Here is a 21,736-nt window from a genome sequence, read left to right on the forward strand (position 1 = left end):
TTGCACAAGTAGTTTGAATCAATATGATGGTGGCCTTGAATGAGAGGATATAAACTTTTGGAATAAATAAATAAATGTTTTAAAAAGAAAATCAAATAAATGTCATGATTTCTATGGTGAAGAGCATTGCATTTCCTACTGCCAGTATCTTGTAGCTTTACAGCAAGGAAATTTAAAAACACTGACCGAAGATGCTGAAATATTAGGCAGAATAACTACAAGAATAAGAAAGAATGTTGTGGCAGTTTAAATTTCTCTATGAATAATTTTGTGCCACTCACTTTGGACCTTGCCAGGTTGAAACATAAGCATGTTTATCTCCTCAGGAGTGGTTTGTGACATTAACAAGAAAGCTGACAGGAGACGAGTACCGATTGGGAAGAGATCGGGGAAACTCAGGAAGCAGAGAATAGAAAGCTGGATGGGAAAAATAGAGGAGACATGTTATGTCGGCAAGTGAACTGCGGGAAAGAACTGGGTGGGAGGGAATGTAGAAATGGGCCTTAGCAGAAATTTCAGGGCATGAGAGAAGCTAAAGGAATGAGTATTGTATTAGCACTGATAAGCGGATAATTTGACAGAATCTAGGGTTAAATGAGAAGTAAATGTAAGAAAAAATGCAAAGCAAAGCTGTTTCAGCAAACAGGGTTTCAAAGAATAAACATTGTAGGAGATGAGAACAGCAATAGAACAAACAGGAGGAGAAATGGTTGGACCAATATGTATATGTGGTTATTTGATAAACTGTATTTAGAGGGAAAAAGATTTTTAAGAGAGGACATATGAAGTAAGATACATAAGGGAAAAATGATAGACAAAACATAATTCAATAAAGAAATCAAACAGGAAAAAATTAAAAACAGCATACCTAAAACAGAAAAACACATAAAACAATTAGGTATGTCTCATAGATTTGGAGGTGAAAACTTAGCCATCATGACTAAATCATATGGATCAAAACATAAATTTTGACCTGTCTCTAATTTGAATTTTATTGCTAAAATGCTTAATCTGGATTTATTCTAGTGACAGAGACTGTATCCAGACTGATTAAAAAGACTATAAAGTCGCAGATGTTGTTCCTGTTCTTTATGACATTATTTTAGAGGTCCATACATGTTTGGTTTATCTCAGAACATTTTTTCCAATCAGACGGTTTTTCCCCAGGTCGGTTTTTTTTAACACATTACAAGATTACAAAGGCAAACCAGCTCTGGACAAATCTTGCCAAGAAAATCCTGTGATTTTATGGTCATTATAGGTCAGAAATAATAATAATAATATAATAATAATTTTATTCTTATACCCCGCCCCATCTCCTTGAAGGGACTCAGGGTGGCTTACATGGGGCCAAGCCCGGTCATGACAATATAAAAACAAGCAGTAAAACAAATCAAACAACAATAAAACAAGTTATAAAAACACATACAATACATCATGATAAAATCATGGATAAAATCTGTAGGAAACTGGGCTAAAGTGCTAGTTATGTCGATATCATCATCAGGGGGAGTGGTTATCCAAAGTGTCATAGCCATCAAAAGTGCTAGGAGAAGCATGCAAACGGGACTATTAGTGGAAAGCGACTGGTCAATCTTACTAGATCAGTTATCAAAGGCAAGAAACAATTTGAAGTCAAACAACAATACATTTGAAAGAACAGAGACAAAATCTGAGACTTTTCAATCAGTCTGGATACTCTTAGGGTCCTTTCACACTGCCATAAAACTCAGAATATCAAGGCAGATAATCCACAATATCTGCTTTGAACTGAGTTATCTGAGTCCACACTGCCATATAACCCAGTTCAAAGCAGATAATGTGGGATTTTAGACAGCTGTGTGAAAGGGGCCCCAGAGAGTGGATGTCATTCTAAAAACTGAGATACAATAGGGTTCCCCACTCAATGTTTTAATTATCATGTACGAGGGTTATCCAGAAAGTAGATTATGTTTTGGAATTAAAAATAAACCAAGTATAGGAGAAAACATTTACCATATGCAGTTGAAAGCCATACCCAAATACGACTTCTCAACATAGCCGCCATTCAAATCTAGGCACTTATCGTAGCGATGAATGAGCTTGGCAACTCCTTCCCCACAAAACCCCATGCTCGTGATGGATCGCTCTTCTAAAGTTTTGCAAATGCTTGTGAACGATGTCGGCAAGGAAGGTTATGGCAATCGTTTTTTGGGACAGGAAAGGTGTGCTTCTTGTGGACTTCCTGGAACAAGGCACAATGATAAACTCAGAAAGGTATTGCCAAACTTTGCAAAACCTTAGAAAAGCTATCCAGGACGAGCGTGGGGGAAAGTTGAGTGCAGGGATTTTGCTGTTTCATGGGGATGCCCGGCCCCACACTGTGGGTCACACACGTGAAGTTCTGGAGTCTTTTGGGTGGGAGTTGTTTCCTCATCTGCCGTGCAGTCTGGGCTTTGCACCGAGCGACTACCATTTGTTTCCAACAATGGGGGGTGGTGGCTGGCAACGCAGTGTTTTGGCGACGATGCGCAGCTGCGGAAAGGGGTGACCAGCTGGTTGAGGATGCAAGTGGCAAAGTTTTGTGGGGAAGGAGTTGCCAAGCTCATTCATCGCTGTGATAAGTGCCTAGATTTGAATGGTGACTATGCTGAGAAGTGGTATTTGGGTGTGGCTTTCAACTGCATATGGTAAATGTTTTCTCCTATACTTTGTTCATTTTTAATTCCAAAACATAATCTACTTTCTGGATAGCCCTCGTAATACTAGGGTTGCCAGATTAAAATCTGGAGCTGATTCCAGTACTATTAATGGTTGTGTAGAAGAGTGAATGTCAGCAGGTATTGCTTGTGATGCAACCAGTAATTCTGCTGGAATTCTCTGTTCTACACAAACATTAAAGGTATGGGAGATAATCTCCAGTTTTTCTAGGTCCGGGCTGTGGTGCAGGCTGGTTAGCAGCCAGCTGCAACAAATCACTCTGACCAAGAGGTCATGAGTTCGAGGCCAGCCCAGAGCTTGGGTCTGTCTCTGTTCTATGTTATGGCATTGAATGTTTGCCTTATATGTATAATGTGATCCGCCCTGAGTCCCCTTCGGGGTGAGAAGGGCGGAATATAAATATTGCAAATAAATAAATAAATAATTCTGGCAGCCCCATATCTTCTCATAAATCCCAATGTTGTACAGTAGATTCTCACTTATCCAACACCCGCTTATCCAACATTCTGGATTATCCAACACATTTTTGTAGTCAATGTTTTCAATACATTGTGATATTTTGGTGCTAAATTCATAAATACAGTAATTACTACATAGCATTACTGCATACTGAGCTACTTTTTCTCTCAAATTTGTTGTACAACATGATGTTTTGGTGCTTAATTTGTAAAATCTTAACCTAATTTGATGTGTAATAGGCTTTTCCTTAATCCCTCCTTATTATCCAACATATTCGCTTATCCAACGTTCTGCCAGCCCATTTATGTTGGATAAGTGAGATTCTACTGTATTTATTTTCCTGGTTTGTTTTAAAACATGCATGCTTGATTCCCTGAACCTGCTTGTTGTGGAACAAACTGAAATTCTCAGATACACTGAAAGGGGAAACCGTTCAGGAAATGTCCCTAGGAACAGAGGACTATAGTGAACATAGCCCAATCAGGACCAGACCAGCACAATTTCTACTAAATAGCCATTTCTGGAGACCATGTAACTGTTGCAGTTGCTGCTAAAATTTTGCAGCAGCTGTGGCTCTGTATGGTGCAGAGCAATGTCTTGCACCATTGACTTGACTCCTCCTGCAGCCTAGAAAGCCTAGAAGGGAAGAGGGGAAATTGGATTTGTACCCATTGTGTGCACATGGTGTTTCTTAAACTTTGCAGTGCTCTTCTTAACACAGCTGCGGCAACACTGGCAAATACGGCTAATGGAGGGAGTCATAAAATGATTGCTGCAACATTATACTGCTGGATGATGAATGTGGACCTTACACTGTCAAATGCCAGTAAGCTTGTTTTCTGTTGTTCTAGAGATTAGGGACATCATCACACTAGAGAATGGATCCACTTTAAATCCGGTTTCTGCCTCCCTTATGGGACTTATAGTTTAGGGAGGAGCCTTTAAACTGCTAAGACAGACAGAATCTGGGCCTCGTTAAGTTTAGTGAGGCCCAGAATCCTTCTGGCTGAACAGTTTAAAGGCCCCTCCCTAAACTACAAGCCCGACAATTCTGAGGAGGCAGAAACCAGATTTAAGGTAGACACATGCTCTAGTGTGATGAGGCTGTTGGACATAGAGCAATGGTTCAAACTTCTGGAAAAGAGATTCCACCTAAACATTAGGGGAAAAAACACCATCCTAATGGTAAGAGATGTTCAGCACTAAAATATGCAGCTTCCTCGGGGTCCGGTGAAGTCTCATTCTCTAGGTTTTTTTAAAGCAGAGGCTGGATAGCCATCTGTCAGGAGTGCTCTGATTTTGTGTTACTGCATGGAAGAATGGGATTGGACTGGATGGATGGCTCTTATGGTCTCTTTCTATTCTGTGATTTTATATCATATAAAGCAGGGGTCCCCAAACTAAGGCCCGGGGGCCGGATGCGGCCCTCCAAGGTCATTTACCTGGCCCTTGGCCTCAGTTTTATAATATAATATTTTATATCAGTTTTAATAATATAATATTGTATATACATATAATATTGATAGTAATATTATAATGTAATACAATGTAATACTAATAATAATACCATATAATAATATTAATTATATATTATATATTACATGTAATATTAGTAATAATATTACAGTATAGTGGTATAATTCAATATAGTAATATATAATGCTAATATTGTTCTATGCTACTAATATAATATATTGTATATAGATATAAATTGTAAGCCGCTCTGAGTCCCCTTCGGGGTGAGAAGGACAGGATATAAATGTAGTAAATAAATAAATAAGTACAGTAGAGTCTCACTAATCCAAGCCTCGCTTATCCAAGCCTCTGGATAATCCAAGCCATTTTTGTAGTCAATGTTTTCAATATATCGTGATATTTTGGTGCTAAATTCGTGAATACAGTAATTACAACATAACATTACAGTGTATTGATCTACTTTTTCTGTCAAATTTGTTGTATAACATGAAGTTTTGGTGCTTAATTTGTAAAATCATAACCTAATTTGATGTTTAATAGGCTTTTCCTTAATCCCTCCTTATTATCCAAGATATTCGCTAATCCAAGCTTCTGCCGGCCTGTTTAGCTTGGATAAGTGAGACTCTACTGTAATAAATAAATAATTTTTTGACTTAGGCTCGCCCAAAATTTGAAATGACTTGAAGGCACACAACAACAATAATCCTAAATAACTTGACTATCTTGTTGGCCAGAAGCAGGTCCACACTTCCCATTGAAATCCTGATCGGTTTGAGTTGGTTAAAATTGTTTTTATTTTTAAATATTGTATTGTTCTTTCGTTGTTGTTGTTGTTTTTGCACTACAAATAAGACATATGCAGTGTGCATAGGAATTTGTTCGGGGGTTTTTTTCAAATGATAATTCGGCCCCTCAACAGTCTGAAGGATTGTGGACCGGCCCTCGGATTAAAAAGTTTGAGGACCCTTGATATAAAGCATATTTTTCCTTCTGCACGAATATATTAACACAATATGGTAAAAGGACATAGTATGAGAGCTCTATGCTGGCTTTTCAATTTTTGTTATCTTGTTTTTACATTTCTCGAAGTTGGAGTAGAAAAAGAGATTTCTGACAGAAGACTAGACATTTAGAAATTAAGACTACTGATCTCTACTCTACTTGTGGTAAGCAACAGCCTGCTTATATCACACTGAGAGAACGAGTTGGTCTTTTCCTTTGGCTTGAGATGGACCAGAAACATGCTTTGGACATGGCCAAATCTTGAACGTAGAACCAAAATTGGTCATATTTAGATTTAAGAGATATCTGAATTGAAGGAGACTAAATAAGAATCTAAACACTCATGGAAATTCTCAGCAGTTTGGACTAGGACAGACAAAGATAGTGTGATTCCAAAATTTGATAAGTTACTTGCCAATTTCTCCATCTATGTAAAACAGCAAGGTGAAGATCAGGGAAAGAAAGGCAATGACTGCCCTTGTTGGTTCCAAATAACCACAAAAGCATTTGTCACTTTCCAGCCCCAGTAGTGTATTCAGTGTGATTTGGCAGGGGGGGGGGGGTTGCATGTTAAAATGGTTTGGTAGAGTATGTAATGATGCTTGGAAAATGCTGAATGTTCAAGTTATTCTCTCATCAATCTTTCAGTGTGTACTCCACTGTCATCATCCACCCTCTCCTGTTGTACTTTTTGTGACTTTGGTGCCAAATGAAACAAGCTCAGCCTTATAATATCCCTCGCTATTTTTTCCTTTCCCTGAAATACAGGTTGAGTATCCCTTATCCAGAATGCTTAGGACAAGAAGTGTTTTGTATTTTGTATTTTTTCAAATTTTGGAATATCAGTATTTGCATATACATACATAATGGGATATCTTGGAAATGGACTCAAGTCTAAACACAAAATTCATTCATGTTTCATAACCATTTTATACACATAGCCTGAAGATAGTCTTATACAGTACAATATCATGCTATTAAAATGCAAAGGTGTCACTATTTCAATCACTCGTGTGGACAATTTTGGATTTTGAATATTTCAGATTGCAGAATTCTGCATAATGAATGCTCAACCCTGTACTTCAATGACCTCTGTCCCATTCATATAAATTTATATTTAGATTTATAAATTACCTACAAGCTCAATACTATAATAGTCTGCCAAACCAACAACTAGTGGGGGGTCAAATCATTAGTTCCCTTTATAAGGAAGTTTGATATGTTCCTTTGATGTTCCTTGCCCTGTTGCTGATGTTGTGTTTGTTGCCTTGCCCCACCTCTGAAGTCTATGTCCAAATCCAGCATGAACATCTGCTGTGTGGGAGTCTGTCTATGCAGCTGTATGGAAGACATCCACATGAACATGGATCTTGCTGGGTACTAGATCATTAGAGGAATCCCATACCAGAGATGTTCTCATCAGTTGCACATATTCCAGGAAGCATGGAAAATTAGTATGCACACTGCCAAGAATGAGACTAGTTGGTAATAGTCCTACTCCCTGTTCAGACACTCATTTATGGCCCATTCACATTACACAATTATGATGCTATATTTCACTTTTCCTGTTACAATAATACTCTATGGGCCCTGGATATTGCAGTTTAAGGAGGGGTATGAAAAATACTTTGTCAGATACCTGTTGTGCTTCATTATACTGCAGAACCCAGGATTCCATAGGATATTGCCATGGCAATTGAAGTGGGATCATAGCGTTATAATTGCGAAGTGTCAATAGGCTCTGGTGTGTGCATGGAGGGGTTGTTTAGTGTATGCATGTGCATATGGTGATGTAAACCATTCTAACTGCAAAATCACATGATACTAGAAAAGTAGTATTACAGTAGAGTCTCACTTATCCAAGTTAAACAGGCCGGCAGAACCTTGGATAAGCGAATATCTTAGAAAATAAGGAGGGATTAAAGAAAAGCCTATTAAACATCAAATTAGGTTATGATTTTACAAATTAAGCACCAAAACATCATGTTATACAACAAATTTGACAGAAAAAGTAGTTCATGTTGTAATTACTGTATTTATGAATTTAGCATCAAAATATCACGATATAAATGCATTGGATAATCCATAACCTTGGATAAGCGAGTCTTGGATAAGTGAGACTCTACTGTACTTCTATGTAGAATGTGAAGGGTGTGTTTAGTCAAAAGAAAACATTAAATGGGAAATTTTAAAATACATTCTTGGCAATTAGGAAATTAGTATGTTGGAATGTTGAGGCAAACCACCGATTAGGAAAAAATCACACAGGGCTCCTGGATAATAGGGCTGTTTGAATAAGAATGTGATGGGTTTGAACACTTTCTACTGCTTTGAAATAGACAATTTTCTTGTCCCTAGTGAACATCTACATTATTGATACCTAGTATCAAATATTTTATTTTGTAAAGAGATAAAGCCTTCTCCCAGGCAGAACTGATTCTAATTAAAGCTTCTTAAGAACTTGCTACACACTGTCCCTTCACTCTGCAGTCTAGTCTTTGTCAGTTTTTATTAAACCATGCAAGCCATTGGAAGGATTCAAATGAACTGGGTGGTTTTATTATGACAATTATTTTGAATTGAATTGCTTGCTTGAAATTCGTTCCTTGAGGGAACAAAAAAAAAAAAGACTGTATCTGCTGTGAACAATGGCATACTCAGAATTGCAAGATTTGCCAAGGTTAATTTTAACCCACGAGAAAGTAAGGATTACACTGTATTCATTGGAAACCAATTAACAATTTGAAAGATTGTCCCCAAGTATCTTGATCATTTTTCCCCTGACACCATTTAGAAAAATTACTTCATGTGGCATATTCTATGGGTAGATTTGTAAATTAAATTCCTACCGCCAATATTTTTATTCCTGTAACATAGATTGTGCATGTGGGAGGATATGTTTGATATAAATTGTTCCATTATGATCAAGGCATTATCACATTGTATACAGACAAATTCACAACAAACTAGTTTCCTGACAACAAATTCCTGGCAACAAATTAGTACATTGCCTTTATACGGTATGGTATTTATCTTGGCATTTTGGATGCCATTTTGAAATAGGATAAAACAATAGCCTCTGTAGTCCTGATTGCCTTACTTTCTACTAAATCTCCTTTGTCAAAAAAGAGCTGGTGTGACATATGGGTTCATATTTTGTACTACCTTTTAGTTAAAAATGTAAAAGACAAGCACACATATCATGTGCACATATTTGCAAAACTAATATTCAGTCTGAATTAATTTTTGGACCAAATCAAGAAACCCACCTGAGAAATGTAAAACACAGCTACAAGATGTGATGAAGCAATATGAGCTCACTTATGCTAAAACATAAGCAAGCATTATAAATTAAATTTCAGGCTGCTAAACCTTTATCAAATCACTGTACTGAATATTCTGTAATGCTGTTAGCAAGGAGGTATCAGTAGTGTGCAGTTGTGTTTCCCCACTAGCACTTATGAATAAAGCAAAATCAAACTAAGGGCTTTCTAAAATAATAATTGAGGGAATTTCAGAAGATTCTTTCATCCCAACCTCCACTCTTATGTAAAAAAATCCTCTACTTACAAAGATGCACTTGTAGAATTGGAGAAAAAGATCTCTTGTGGCACCTATAACACTTGCACATTTATTTTAGCATGCACTTTCAGGGATCACAATTGAATTTTTAAAGATGCAATCATCAACGACATTGCATCTGAGAAATAGATTGTAATCTATAAATCTTTATGCTAAAATTAATTAGTTAAAGGAGCCATAAGATTTCTTTTCTTTTTCTGAGGTGAAACAGATTAACAGGGAAACAACTTCGAAAATTAATAGACTCAGATCTTCAAAATACTTTGTGTCTTTTTAGATTCATTGATAAGAAACATCACTACCCTTCTCCCTGACCTCTTGGGAAGTTAATATATTTTGCACATGTTAATTCATAAATGTATATGGGTAGAATTAGCAATCCAATTTAGTTTAATTGTAGATCATGAAAATGAATTTATCTAGATGGTATCTGCAGATCAGTATAGAAAATTCACTCAGAGGATCTTCCTATTGTGAAATATTTACTCCAGAGAAACAGTTTTAAGAGACAGAGACATTGAAGCAGATACCTGCTACTTATATCTTCTATTCCGTTTTAGAGCCAGATACTTTTGCATCTGATTTAGGGGGAAAACACCTGAAAACCATGCCTTATTCTAGTAGCAAGGAGCAAATGAATAAAGAATAAATGATAATCTAAGTATTCTGTGTAATATGTGGACTGATATTCATTACATAGTGAGAGAGAATGTAGGAAGGCTGAGTGGCATTCTGAGAATTTGTTGGCTGCAAGCATAGCACAAGTCAGGTCCAGCAATTCTGAATATGAAAGAATAAACTAATTGTAGCCCATCCAAATGGCCTGGATTCTCATGTTGCCCTGTACTTTGCATTGCTTTTGGCAGCCTTGGTTTGAAAAAATAGCTTGAGACAGATAATTACTTCATACAGATAGGCTCAACAACAAAACAGAATAAGATATAGTTACCTAATACGATGAAGGGAATTCCCAGGAAGGTAGAATTGTATTTCCCACCAGTCAGATTAATGATTCCAGCTGCAGTGAGAGTGGCCAAACTCACAGTTAACAACCCAAGGAGACCAAGCCAGGGTTTGCTGCGGACACAGTCTTGCATGGAACAACAAAGCATGGCCAACGTTACCACAAGGACCAAGCTTGTGGTCAGGTAGCGTTCTGACACTATGCTTGTCTTCTGGAAATCTTCTTGAAGAGATGATGAAGTGAAAGGATACATCGTGACATTCCGGTTGGATTTCTGGAAAAGTTCAACAGTGTCACAGAAGTTGGATTCCCATTTTTCTGCCACCATATCATTCAGGGAGTTGATTGCCTGCAAGTAATATGTGAGTTGAATGGCTTCAGCAGACTTCACCCGGTCTTTGCTGTGGACGGTGACACCGCCAAGTTGGTGTCCATTGTACACTTCCCTGCCATCCTTTAAGTGCGTGATTGGGTATGTGATGGCAAAATTTGTTTGATTAGACATGCGAGCAGCCTTCAGTTCCTTCAGGATGTGCACAATATCATCCACTATGCAAGACTTGTCATTATTTAGGATGCAGATATGGGCAAATGTGTAATTGAAACCTGGTCTTTGTACTTGGATCCTGGTCACAGCAGAGTGCAACTACAAGGGAGAGAAAAAAGCACACACATTATTTATCATCTGGTAATCTTGTATTATAGCTAACAGAACTGTAGCAGTAGCTTTATCAACACAGTCTCGTTTTTCTTATCTAACTAAGCAAGAAGGTATTTCATAATGGCAGTAGTAATCACAAGTACCTGCTGAAAATGGCAAACATGCATTAAACTATTGTTATCAATTCCAACACCACTACCATACCTCAATTAGATTCTAGCAAAAAGAAACAATGTATGCCTCAGTTGCTTGCTCTGCATTTCTTTTCACCTCAAATCTTATATAAACAACTTTGTTTGGATTTACAACTTATCCATCTACTAAAAGCAAAAGAGAATGTAGTGGATCAAACAGCAATTTTGTAGTAACTGAGTAAAAATAATCTTAAAAAACAACAATAAAGAAATAATCTCTCCATGCCATTTTGAATAGTTGTATTACTACAGTGATTCTGAAATGGTAGAGAATATTGCCTTAGGAAAATTGACATAAAGTATTCATAAAGTGGGATGTTCTAAGCAATGTTTTGCAAAAGAAGTAATGATTAGTACCAGACCGAAACCTGTAAGTGGTTTTGCACAGAATCCCACTCTTAAGGATGATGCCAACACCACAGTGGAATCTGACTGATTTGTGCAGCAGAACTCTCATCACTTGTGATGGGCTCCTCACTTTTCAAAACTGGCTCTAGCTGGTATCCCAATCCTTGGATTTTGAGGAATTGAAGGGAAAATGAAGTGTGGAAGAGTGATCACATTCTGTATCCTTTGGAAAACCTCCACTTCCATCATCAGATGCACATCAGTGAATTCTGTTATTTGTTTAATGGTATTCTTTTCCATTATTCTTTTCCAGCAACGTGATTTTTTTTAAAATTACTGCTGTTGTTAGAAAACTGCAAGTAAGAAACACCTGTCAGTCAACTGCAACTCATCATGATCTCTACCAGCAGAATACAGGCAGTTACTGAGTTTCAAACATTTGATTTACAAATGACTAAATCAAGAATGGGGATGAGACAATGGAAAGTGAGACAAATCTACCCCTTGGAAGGGAAATTCACCCCTTGAAAGAGTTATCATGGGGAAAAGATGTCTCCACTGAAGCTTTCTCACCAATCCTTGTTTCCACAACGAGCCAAATTTTTCAATATCCAATTTCACAGGTACAGAAAGTGAGGTGAAATCTTCTGAACGGGGGCACAGACAGCAAAACAAGCAGCACAGGGATGGTAACACTTCCCTATGCTATTCAATGCTTTCTCTTTCCCTCCCTCCCCTCCTCCCTCCCTCCCCTCCTCCCTCCCTCCCTCCCTCCCTCCCCCCTTCTCTCTCTCTCTCTCTCTCTCTCTCTCTCTCTCTCTCTCTCTCTCTCTCTCTCTCTCTCTATATATATATATATATATATATATATATCTGGTTGAAGTTATACTTTTCAAGTGTACCCTGTTCCAATTTACAAACAAATTCAACTTAAAAACAAACCTAAAGAACCTATCTTGTTCATAACTTGGGATGGGAACTGCCTGTACATGATTATCTTCTGCCCATGTCTGTAAGAAATGCCTGAACACAATGTTTTCCCTCTCTCCTGCAGCAGAGAAGAGCTGATGAGGATGTGAAATGAATCTCTGGCAAAAGGTCTGTGGAAGCTAAGTGGACTTTTCAGATGTCACAAATTGCACTCTGCAGTGACATTGGTTTATGAGACTATCTTCTTGAACTGCTGTTTTGTACCTGCAATTGATATTCATTTTGTTGGAAACTACTTTGTTCTATGGAAAGGTGAGATGTAAACCTTTAAAATAAACTACAGGTGAAGGAAGGTTGGAGGTTTAAAGATGGCAGAGCTTTTAAGGTAACAGACTAAGGGTGGCAGGAAAGTCCAGGATGAGGGAGGCTTTGTGGCCCATGGGCATCTGAAAGGAATCATGGCATATCTTGCAGGGGTCAAGATGGCAACTGATTTCTATTTGTAAATGTACAGCAAACAAAAAAAATCTAGTTAAAGTGTAGAACAGAAGGGAAGAGTGTTCCTATTGATGCAAACCTTCAGGACTCTGAGGTATACAGGGGGCGGCTTGTTCTGAATTAGTATTTCAGAGACTGCTTCTGATTAGAGAAAGAAACATGAGAATGTTGTATTTGAGAAGATATGAATTATTTATGATTAAAAACCATATTCTCTAGATTTGAAATGATTAATTTTGTCTTCTATGATACTTAAGAATGTGTTGGTGTTATAATAACATTTAACTCAATAACCAAAGTTTACTAATAGTCCTTAATAGTGTTAGATTGGAAACAAAGCCAACTTATTTTTTGTCCAAAAATGTTGGAAACATTGTGAATGTGGAAGCATAATGTTTGGTATATACAACACTATTTTATACACTATATACAAGTATACAGTGTTCACAATATTTCCTCTGTTTCTATATAGAGCTTATAATAAAGAAAGGTTACTTATTTTTAAGTCCAGATAACAAAAATGTATGTGTTTGTAATTACTACAATATTGACACTTTCCACTTTCAAGTCTCTCTCTCACTCCCCCCCCCCCCCCCCCCCATATCTTCCCAACACCATTAAAATAAAGGTATCCCTAGATATTTTAAGTGTGACAGCAAGCTGCTACACTGGAACTACATCCTTTGTAATTATTGTTTGATTAAAAGAAAATAAAGCATTTATATGTTTACATTCCATAAATATACTCAACAATACAATTGTATGTGCTGAGCAATACACAATGCATTTTTCCTTCTCAGAGTGGAAGTACAAAATGAGAAGTCAGAATTTATTAATCTTTTCCCCATTTTCTGGTAAGAATTCTTTTTTTACTCTTCCCCTCCCCAGCCAGCCTTCAACTTCCTCAATTTTTAGAGGGAAAAATCTTACCACTTTAACCTGAGATTGAAAAGAATTTGGATAAACTGGTTTTGCCTTAGGTTACAAAACTAATCTACAAAAGTTGGAAATGATAAATATAACCTTACTTTTTCCCTTTTGTTGAAGTTGAAGAACATGCCCCCATTTAACTCAGCTAATAAGCTCGTAAACACCCTAGGGGAGTTGTTTGCATTATAAAACTTATTTATGTCCTTTTGAGGATGATGATTGCAAAGAGCCATCTGAACACAAAGAGCTGTGCCTTTTCTGATCAGCAGGAATTGCCACTATTGCATGCAAATGTTTTCCTCTGCATGCTTTTTTTTTTGTTTCAGATGCTACCAGTGCATATGCCATTTCATTGGAACTTAGCATCAGATCTTGGTCCAGAAGGTTCCCTAGTTGTATCTATACTGTTGAATTAATGCAGCTTAAGACCACTTTAACTTTAATGGCTCAATGCTATGGAATAATGGGAGCTATTGTTTTAACACAGTCTTTAGCCTTCTCTGCCAAAGAGTGTAGGTGCCTCAATAATCTACAAATCCTAGCAGTCCACAGTATTGGGCCATGGCGGTTAAAATGGTGTCAAGCTGCATTAATTCTACAGTGTAAATGAACCCCTGATCCTGGCGCCCAAAGGTGAGGGAGGGCACCTACCCCCTACCCCAACCACTGACAGACCACATAAAACTTACTAAAAAGGTCCCTGGCTGCCATGAAGCCTCCCCTTGTGTCTTCCTGGCATGAGAAAATGATGTGTAAGGAGAAGGGGGGGGGTGGTGGTGAGGAAGGACTTTCCTCCTCATCCACTCCCATCTCCTCAGGTATCATTTTGGCCAGGGATCTTTTAAAGTAAGTTTTAGGAGGTAAATCAGGGGCTCTGGGGTGGCTTCATGTCACCCCAATTTAACTTGGGATGGCATATAGCCACCTGCCCCCAGCATAAAAGCCCAGGTTTAGGTTGGAGGTGGGGACTAGAACCCATGCCAAAGTGAGGAGGAAAATGACTCCTCACCCCCCTTTCTACCGGAAGACTCTGATAGCAGTTTATTGGCAGCCAGGTGAGTATTTTTTTAATATTTAGCCCTTTTCGGGGGGGGGGGTGTTGTTTGGAGTCTGGGTGCCCTGCCAGAAGGGCATCTAGACACATACCCCACCCAGGAAAGCGCAGGTTTTGGGGGAGGTGTGCGGACTTTAACCCATGCCCAATCAAGTTTCTTAAACCTGATTGGGCATGGGTTAAAGGCCTGTGTAGAACTGGCCTTGGTCACACAAACTCCTTCAGAGTTCAGGATGGGCTGGTATAGGAAGTAAGCCAGTACAGGACAACTTTAAAAGAAAGAGACAAGACAAGATGGCTGTGGAGCTATTGCTCTGGCATACAGTATTAATATGAAATGAAACCATTAAAAGTAATCTGCTTTATGTTACTCTAGTCTTGTTCTATGCAGACTGACAAAACATAGATCCAATTTACACTGACCACATAGGCTGATCTATATTAGGCTCAGAGTGGCAGCAGGGGGATGATCCGTGCTAATGTGGGGCAAGGCCACCTTAACATGGCCTTGTCTTATTTTACCAAAAAGCTGGGGGGGGGGGGGGAATCTGGAACTCTGGCTCAGAATTCAGTTTTTTCCCTGACTTAGGGCCAATGGGGATAGTTGGGCTGGTTCCAACACTTTTATCATGGTAGACTTTGACTGTGACAAGGGACCTACTTGTTCTCTATCACTTGCCCTGGCATCAGTAAGGGCTGGGTGGCTGCCCAGCAGTGCCGAGCCACAGTGATATCTATTGCCTTTCATAGAATCAGAATCAGAAGTGTTAGGGTATTGCTATCACCATCTACGCCTTCCAAAATTATATGGTGATTATTAATAGCATGATGATTGTGATGTTGAGAAGCAGAGGAAAAACATTTCTGCAGCCACATTTGCAATTCCAACACTTTGTTTAAACAGCTGCCATTGAATTAAACTAGTTAATGAGAACAATTCCACTGACATGCTACTGACATGTATGCACTAAATTTTTTTTTTTAAATAAAGAAATGTGCTGGTATAATCACAGGGGGAATTGTGTATCACCACAGGTGTAGTGGTACACTGTGGAGCTAAAGATAGTCTTGACAGTCCCTATAGCTACATTCCTAAGGAGAGTTCAAAAATTCAAGCAGCTGTGTTGATTCACATCTAATAACTAATTCTAGCAGATTTTATCTACTACAGAAATAAGGATTTTTTGGGAAAGATTATGGTTCTTAATGGCATATTCAATCACTTTGACCACACCTTCAAGATAAGTGAGAAGACAAAGGAAAAAGGGATTTGCAACTGAGGTTGGAAGAGAATGAAGCAGGGCACACGACACGTTGACACAAGATAAGGTAAATGAAGGAAAGCAGATGATGCCATGACAAGGAGGGAAGGGAGGTGTGACAGCTTGGAGTGAGGAAAAAAGGAGTGGAAAGTAGCAATGGTGTAATGTGCAAGCAAAAAGGAAGAACAAGGAGGCAGTAGGGCCTCTGCGAGAAGATGGGGTGATGGTGACATGGGACAGGGAAAAGGCAGAACTACTTAATGCCTTCTTTGCCTCGGTCTTCTCACAAAAAGAAAGCCATCTTCAACCTCAGCAACATGGAATGCATGTAGGATTAGGGGAAATCCAATCCCAAATAAGGAAACAAGTTGTCCAGGAACACCTAGCCTCTCTAAACAAATTCATGTCTCCAGGGCCAGATCAGCTACATCCAAGAGTATTGAAGGAACTAGCTGAGGTTATTTCAGAACCAATTATCTGGCAATTATCTTCGAGAGTTCTTGGAGAACAGGAGAAGTCCCAGCAGATTGGAGTAGGGCGAATGTGGTCCCTATCTTCAAGAAGGGAAAAAAGAACGATCCAAACAATTACTGTTTGGTCAGCCTCACGTCGATACCAGGCAAGATTCTGGAAAAGATCATTAAGGAAGTGGTCTGTGAACACTTAGAAACAAATGTGGTCATTGCCAATAGCCAACACGGATTTACCAAAAACAAGTCATGCCAGACTAATCTGATCTCTTTTTTCGATAGAGTTATGAGTTGGGTCGATACAGGGAATGCTGTGGATGTAGCATACCTGGATTTCAGTAAGGCCTTCAACAAAGTCCCCCATGACCTTCTGGCAAACAAACTAATCAGATGTGGGCTAGACAAAACTAAGTTTAGGTGGATCTGCAATTGGCTAAGCGAACAAACCCAAAGGGTGCTCACCAATGCATCTTCTTCATCTTGGAAAGAAGTGACGAGTGGAGTGCTCCAGGGTTCAGTTCTGGGCCTGGTTCTGTTCAACATCATTATTAACGACTTAGATGAAGGGTTAGAAGGCACGATCATCAAGTTTGCAGATGACACCAAACTAGAAGGGATAGCTAACATTCCAAAAGACAGGAGCAGAATTCAATACGATCGTAACAGACTAGAGAGATGGGCCAAAACTAACAAAATGAAGTTCAACAGGGACAAATGCAAGATACTTCACTTCAGCAGAAAATATGGAATGCAAAGATACAGAATGGGGGACGCTTGGCTCGACAGCAGTACGTGTGAAAAAAATCTTGGGAGTCCTCATGGACAACAAGTTAAACATGAGCCAACAATGTGATGCGGCTGCTAAAGAAGCCAACGGGATTTTGGCCTGCATAAATAGGGGTATAGCATCGAGATCCAGGGAAGTAATGCTCCCCCTCTATTCTGCCTTGGTCAGACCACACCTGGAATATTGTGTCCAATTCTGGGCACCGCAATTGAAGGGAGATGTTGACAAGCTGGAAAATGTCCAGAGGAAGGTGATTAAAATGATCAAGGGTCTGAAGAACAAGCCCTATGAGGAGTGGCTTAAAGAACTGGGTATGTTTAGCCTGCAGAAGAGAAGGCTGAGAGGAGACATGATAGCCATGTACAAATACATGAAGGGAAGTCATAGGGAGGAGGGAGCAAGCTTGTTTGCTGCTGCCCTGCAGACTAGGATGCGGAACAATGGCTTCAAACTACAGGAAAGGAGATTTCACCTGAACATTAGGAAGAACTTCCTCACTGTGAAAGCTGTTCGGCAGTGGAACTCTCTCCCCTGGAGTGTGGTGGAGGCTCCTTCTTTGGAAGCTTTTAAGCAGAGGCTGGATGGCCATCTATTGGGGGTGCTTTGAATGCGATTTCCTTCTTCTTGGCAGGGGGTTGGACTGGATGGCCCATGAGGTCTCTTCCAACTCTACTATTCTATGATTCTAAGCAGCAGAGTGCATGAAGCAAGGGAAGGAGGCAGGGTGAAGGTGTTAAGACAAGGCATGGTATTGAAAGGGATGAAGAGAAAGTGAGAAGTTCAATGTGCAATATGATGGAAATTGCAAAATGCAGAAGAAGATGGCCAAGAGGAGACAAGAATGGATGATGGGGTGGGAGAGTCAAATGCCAGTCATTCTTGAGCTTCCTGTAATATTTTCATGGATCCGTTCCTTTTTGCAAAATCTGATGTGAATACAGTAGCACTGAAAGTGCTTGACAGAAGGCTGTTATTATATTTGTTATCACAGGCTATAGCAGGGCTTCTTAATTTTTTTCCTTTTGTGACCCTTTTCCACCTGCGAAATTTCTATGTAACCTCAAGTATACAAGAACAGAAAATTGGTATAAAAATAAAACATTTACTGATAATAAATCAGCATTTCCAAGGCTTGTTAAATTCTGGTTTTCCTTTTTGAGGAATACAGCTGAAGCATTTTCTGCAGAGTCCACTGTAAACACTGTACGTTGCTACTAACAGATGTGTAAATGAGTAGTGTTCAAAAACATTTTACTGATGCCAAATTTTTGTGACCCCAACATTGAGCTAAGGGGACCCCAGAATTTAAGAAGTGGTGGTCTAGAAGATGTTAGGGAATGAAATTTTGGATTCACATTCACATTCTATCAAGGAATCTAAGGATTGGATAATGTGGGATGCTCCAAGTAGTATTTCTTAGCATAGTGCTTTCTTTTAGATATTTTGCCAATTTGTTTGTGATTGCTACAAAAGCTACTATTACTATCATCATCACCACCACCACCACCACCACCACCACCACCACAACTATTTATCACTTCAACAACCCAGGAGGTAGAATTGCTGAGAGGCAGTGATGGCCAAACACACATTGACTGGCCAAGCAAAAATTTGAGGTTGAGTGGGTCTGTTCAGAGTCCAACATTTTAAACATTATACTAGGTGTTTTTCAGAAGATTAATGCACTAATTATTTATTGAATTTGCATAGTTGGAATGCAAATTAATAATATGCATATATTAATTGGCATAATAGACAAATGACTTCTTAGAAGGCCCTTCAACACAGGCCTTAAAACACAAAAGAACCTTGCAACCATTCCTTTCTTCTGATCTTTATGAAATTAAATAGAGCTTGAATTTACAGTAGGGTGAGGAGAGATATTAAGAAATTTGCTTGTGTGTACATTCAGATGTCTGGCGCATTTCAGAGAGTCAATTTTTTTAAAAAAAAGTAAACTCCTGACGGATGTCCCCTATCCATCTTGCAGATTTCTAAAATCCATTACAAACAAAGCTGTCAGGACAGCGGGAGAGCATTGACTGGGATTGACAGCTCTGTGTTTGTGGACTTGCTGTCAAGTACCACAAATTTTTAATCCACGTATTTGTCCCACATTTTGACCCTGTCTGGAATGAATGAATGAATGAGGAAGAATGAATTCCCCTCAGCTGCTTTTTTTTGTAAATAGAAGTGATTGTCAGTAGTTTTGTGGCATGAATTTATACATAATATATGCATAGACCCTGAGCTGCCTTTAATAATATTTAGACACAGTTAGAGATGAGGCATCTATCAATAGAAATTAGGCACAATTGCTAAATGTAATATGCAAGACCAAAGGCTGTATGATGCTGAATTCCAGATACTGAAGGCAGGAAACATGACTTTATAAGCTCCTAGCTGTGCACTGTTGCAACCAAACACTGAACTAGACAGATATTTTGTCCAGTCCTTCAAGAGGGCTGATTTTGGTCTCAGGGCCACAAAGCTTTCCTACAATCTGAAAGAGAGACAGAAATAATCAGTAGGGGGCGGCTCTGTTATTCAGCTTATCTGGGTCTTTTTCTTATTTTTCTCTCTTTGGCAACACACCTATGCTCCCTGGTGAATTAAGAATAGTGTAAGGAGGTAAACAGTGTCACAGCTGATAATCTTATTTTCACCAAAGTCAAACTTATTTTGTTTTCCTCCAGCAAGCTTCTGTGTAGCACTGTGTCACACATGTAAAAATCTCACCTAAGTATGGATAATAATAGTTCATGCACTGGGTGGAGAGGAAAGAGCAACTGTCCATGTCTATCTGCTTTGTTCTGAGCATCTGGTTTGGAACTGGATACAGATTTTCAGTTCACAAACTGGGAAAATGACGATGGACTTACAAAGTTACGTGTGTTTGTGAGAGCTGCCATTCTCTCACTCAGTGTGTTAGCTGTATTATACAGCCTATTACATTGGAGAATCCCTCCTCGCTAACAGTTGCCAATAACTGCTGACTCATTATAATTAGGAAAGCCCAGTGGATTTGAGACCTGGAGGGATATTTCTTCCCCACCTTGTGCAAGTTCTTCCCATTCTGAATAGCAGCAAACTGCATCTAATTTTCCCTTATTTTAGTTTCAACAGCTCATTTTTAAAAGGAAATAAATTCAATGTCTTCTTTGTCTGATATAAAACATGAAAGGTGTAATAAATTTAAATTACTACAGTACATGCTAATTCAGTTGGACACAGTATATTAAAGCAATTCCCCAGGAAACTTTTTCATTTAATGACAGTGAAAGATATTTAATTGAGGAAGTATTAGGGTATAGTTAATCGACAATGAATTGTTAAATGTGAATGCAGGATTCGAAAATGGTGCAATGGAAGGACTTACAGTGACTGAGATGTTTTATTATTTTAAATCATTGTTCTCAATAAAAGATTTTTTTTGAAAGTAAATGTTATAAAGAGAAGATTAAATGGGCTTTCATTCTAATCTATACGAAGAACTTGCTACTGAGAGGCAAAAAAAGGGGCTGCCACTGCTTAGTCATTGATCATAATTTAGGAGCTTGTTCAGTATAAATAACTTTGGACACAAGAACACTGCATCCTCACTAACACACTGCAGCAGCACGGATTTTACAATGCTATCTTTTGGAAGGATATCAGTCGCTCAATTAAATGGAAGTAGCCCCCTCCAAGATACGTTTCAAAATATTCATTGATGAAAACAAGGAAAAGTTCACCTTCGCAGATTATGTGCATATGCGTGTTGGCAAGGTAATAGATACAATTGTTATGCCAAATCTCCTCTATTTTTCTAATATCGTATTTACTCGATTCTAATGCTCACCTTTTTTTGACTAAATTACCTTTCCAAAATGAGGGTGTGCATGAGATTTACATAATATGGTAAATACTTTTTTTGGGGTTTCAGGGTTTTGAAAATGGAGGTGCGCATTAGATTCAATGGTGCATTAGACTTGAGTAAATATGGTAGTTAGGTTGCTCATGATGGGGAATTGGAAACCGAAGAAGCAAATCTGGATATCCAGCCAATGGCTCATTGCGCTCTGTTCTCTTTTGGTGACTAATATGAGATTTTTTTTAAAAAAAGGTTTTTAACATACTGGTCTTTTTCTCTAATGTTGAAAGAGAAGATGATTGCCAATAATGTTAAGATTTGTATTGCTCATATTTTGCTCTTCTCAGTGACTACGGAGGGGCAGTGTATTGGTTATGCTTTTGATCTCAGCCCAACTCCAGAGATCAGAAGCTGCATGTTAGGAAGGAAGGAAGGAAGGAAGGAAGGAAGGAAGGAAGGAAGGAAGGAAGGAAGGAAGGAAGGAAGGAGAACATCACTTTATTTTAGGCTGCCACCCTATTTGTTTTAGGTATTTATTTGCATTGTTAATCTGACAATAGTGTAAA

General features: G+C 38.6%; 1 protein-coding gene across 7 annotated transcripts in view; it reads right to left on the bottom strand.

Moving 5' to 3' along the window:
• Positions 1 to 21,736, bottom strand: part of ptchd1 (patched domain containing 1) — a 127,024-nt gene that overhangs the window by 61,604 nt on the left and 43,684 nt on the right. For all 7 annotated transcript variants that reach the window (XR_010004966.1, XR_010004965.1, XM_062977216.1 and 4 more), the window contains exon 2: positions 10,169 to 10,829. Coding sequence is in view for 5 of the 7 variants with exons in the window: in XM_062977216.1 (XP_062833286.1) it covers positions 10,169 to 10,829 (661 nt within the window). In the remaining 2 variants the exon portion in view is untranslated. The remainder of the gene's footprint in view (positions 1 to 10,168; positions 10,830 to 21,736) is intronic.

Source organism: Anolis carolinensis, chromosome 3 (assembly GCF_035594765.1).
Source record: "Anolis carolinensis isolate JA03-04 chromosome 3, rAnoCar3.1.pri, whole genome shotgun sequence".
In the NCBI taxonomy this organism is placed as follows: domain Eukaryota; kingdom Metazoa; phylum Chordata; class Lepidosauria; order Squamata; family Dactyloidae; genus Anolis; species Anolis carolinensis.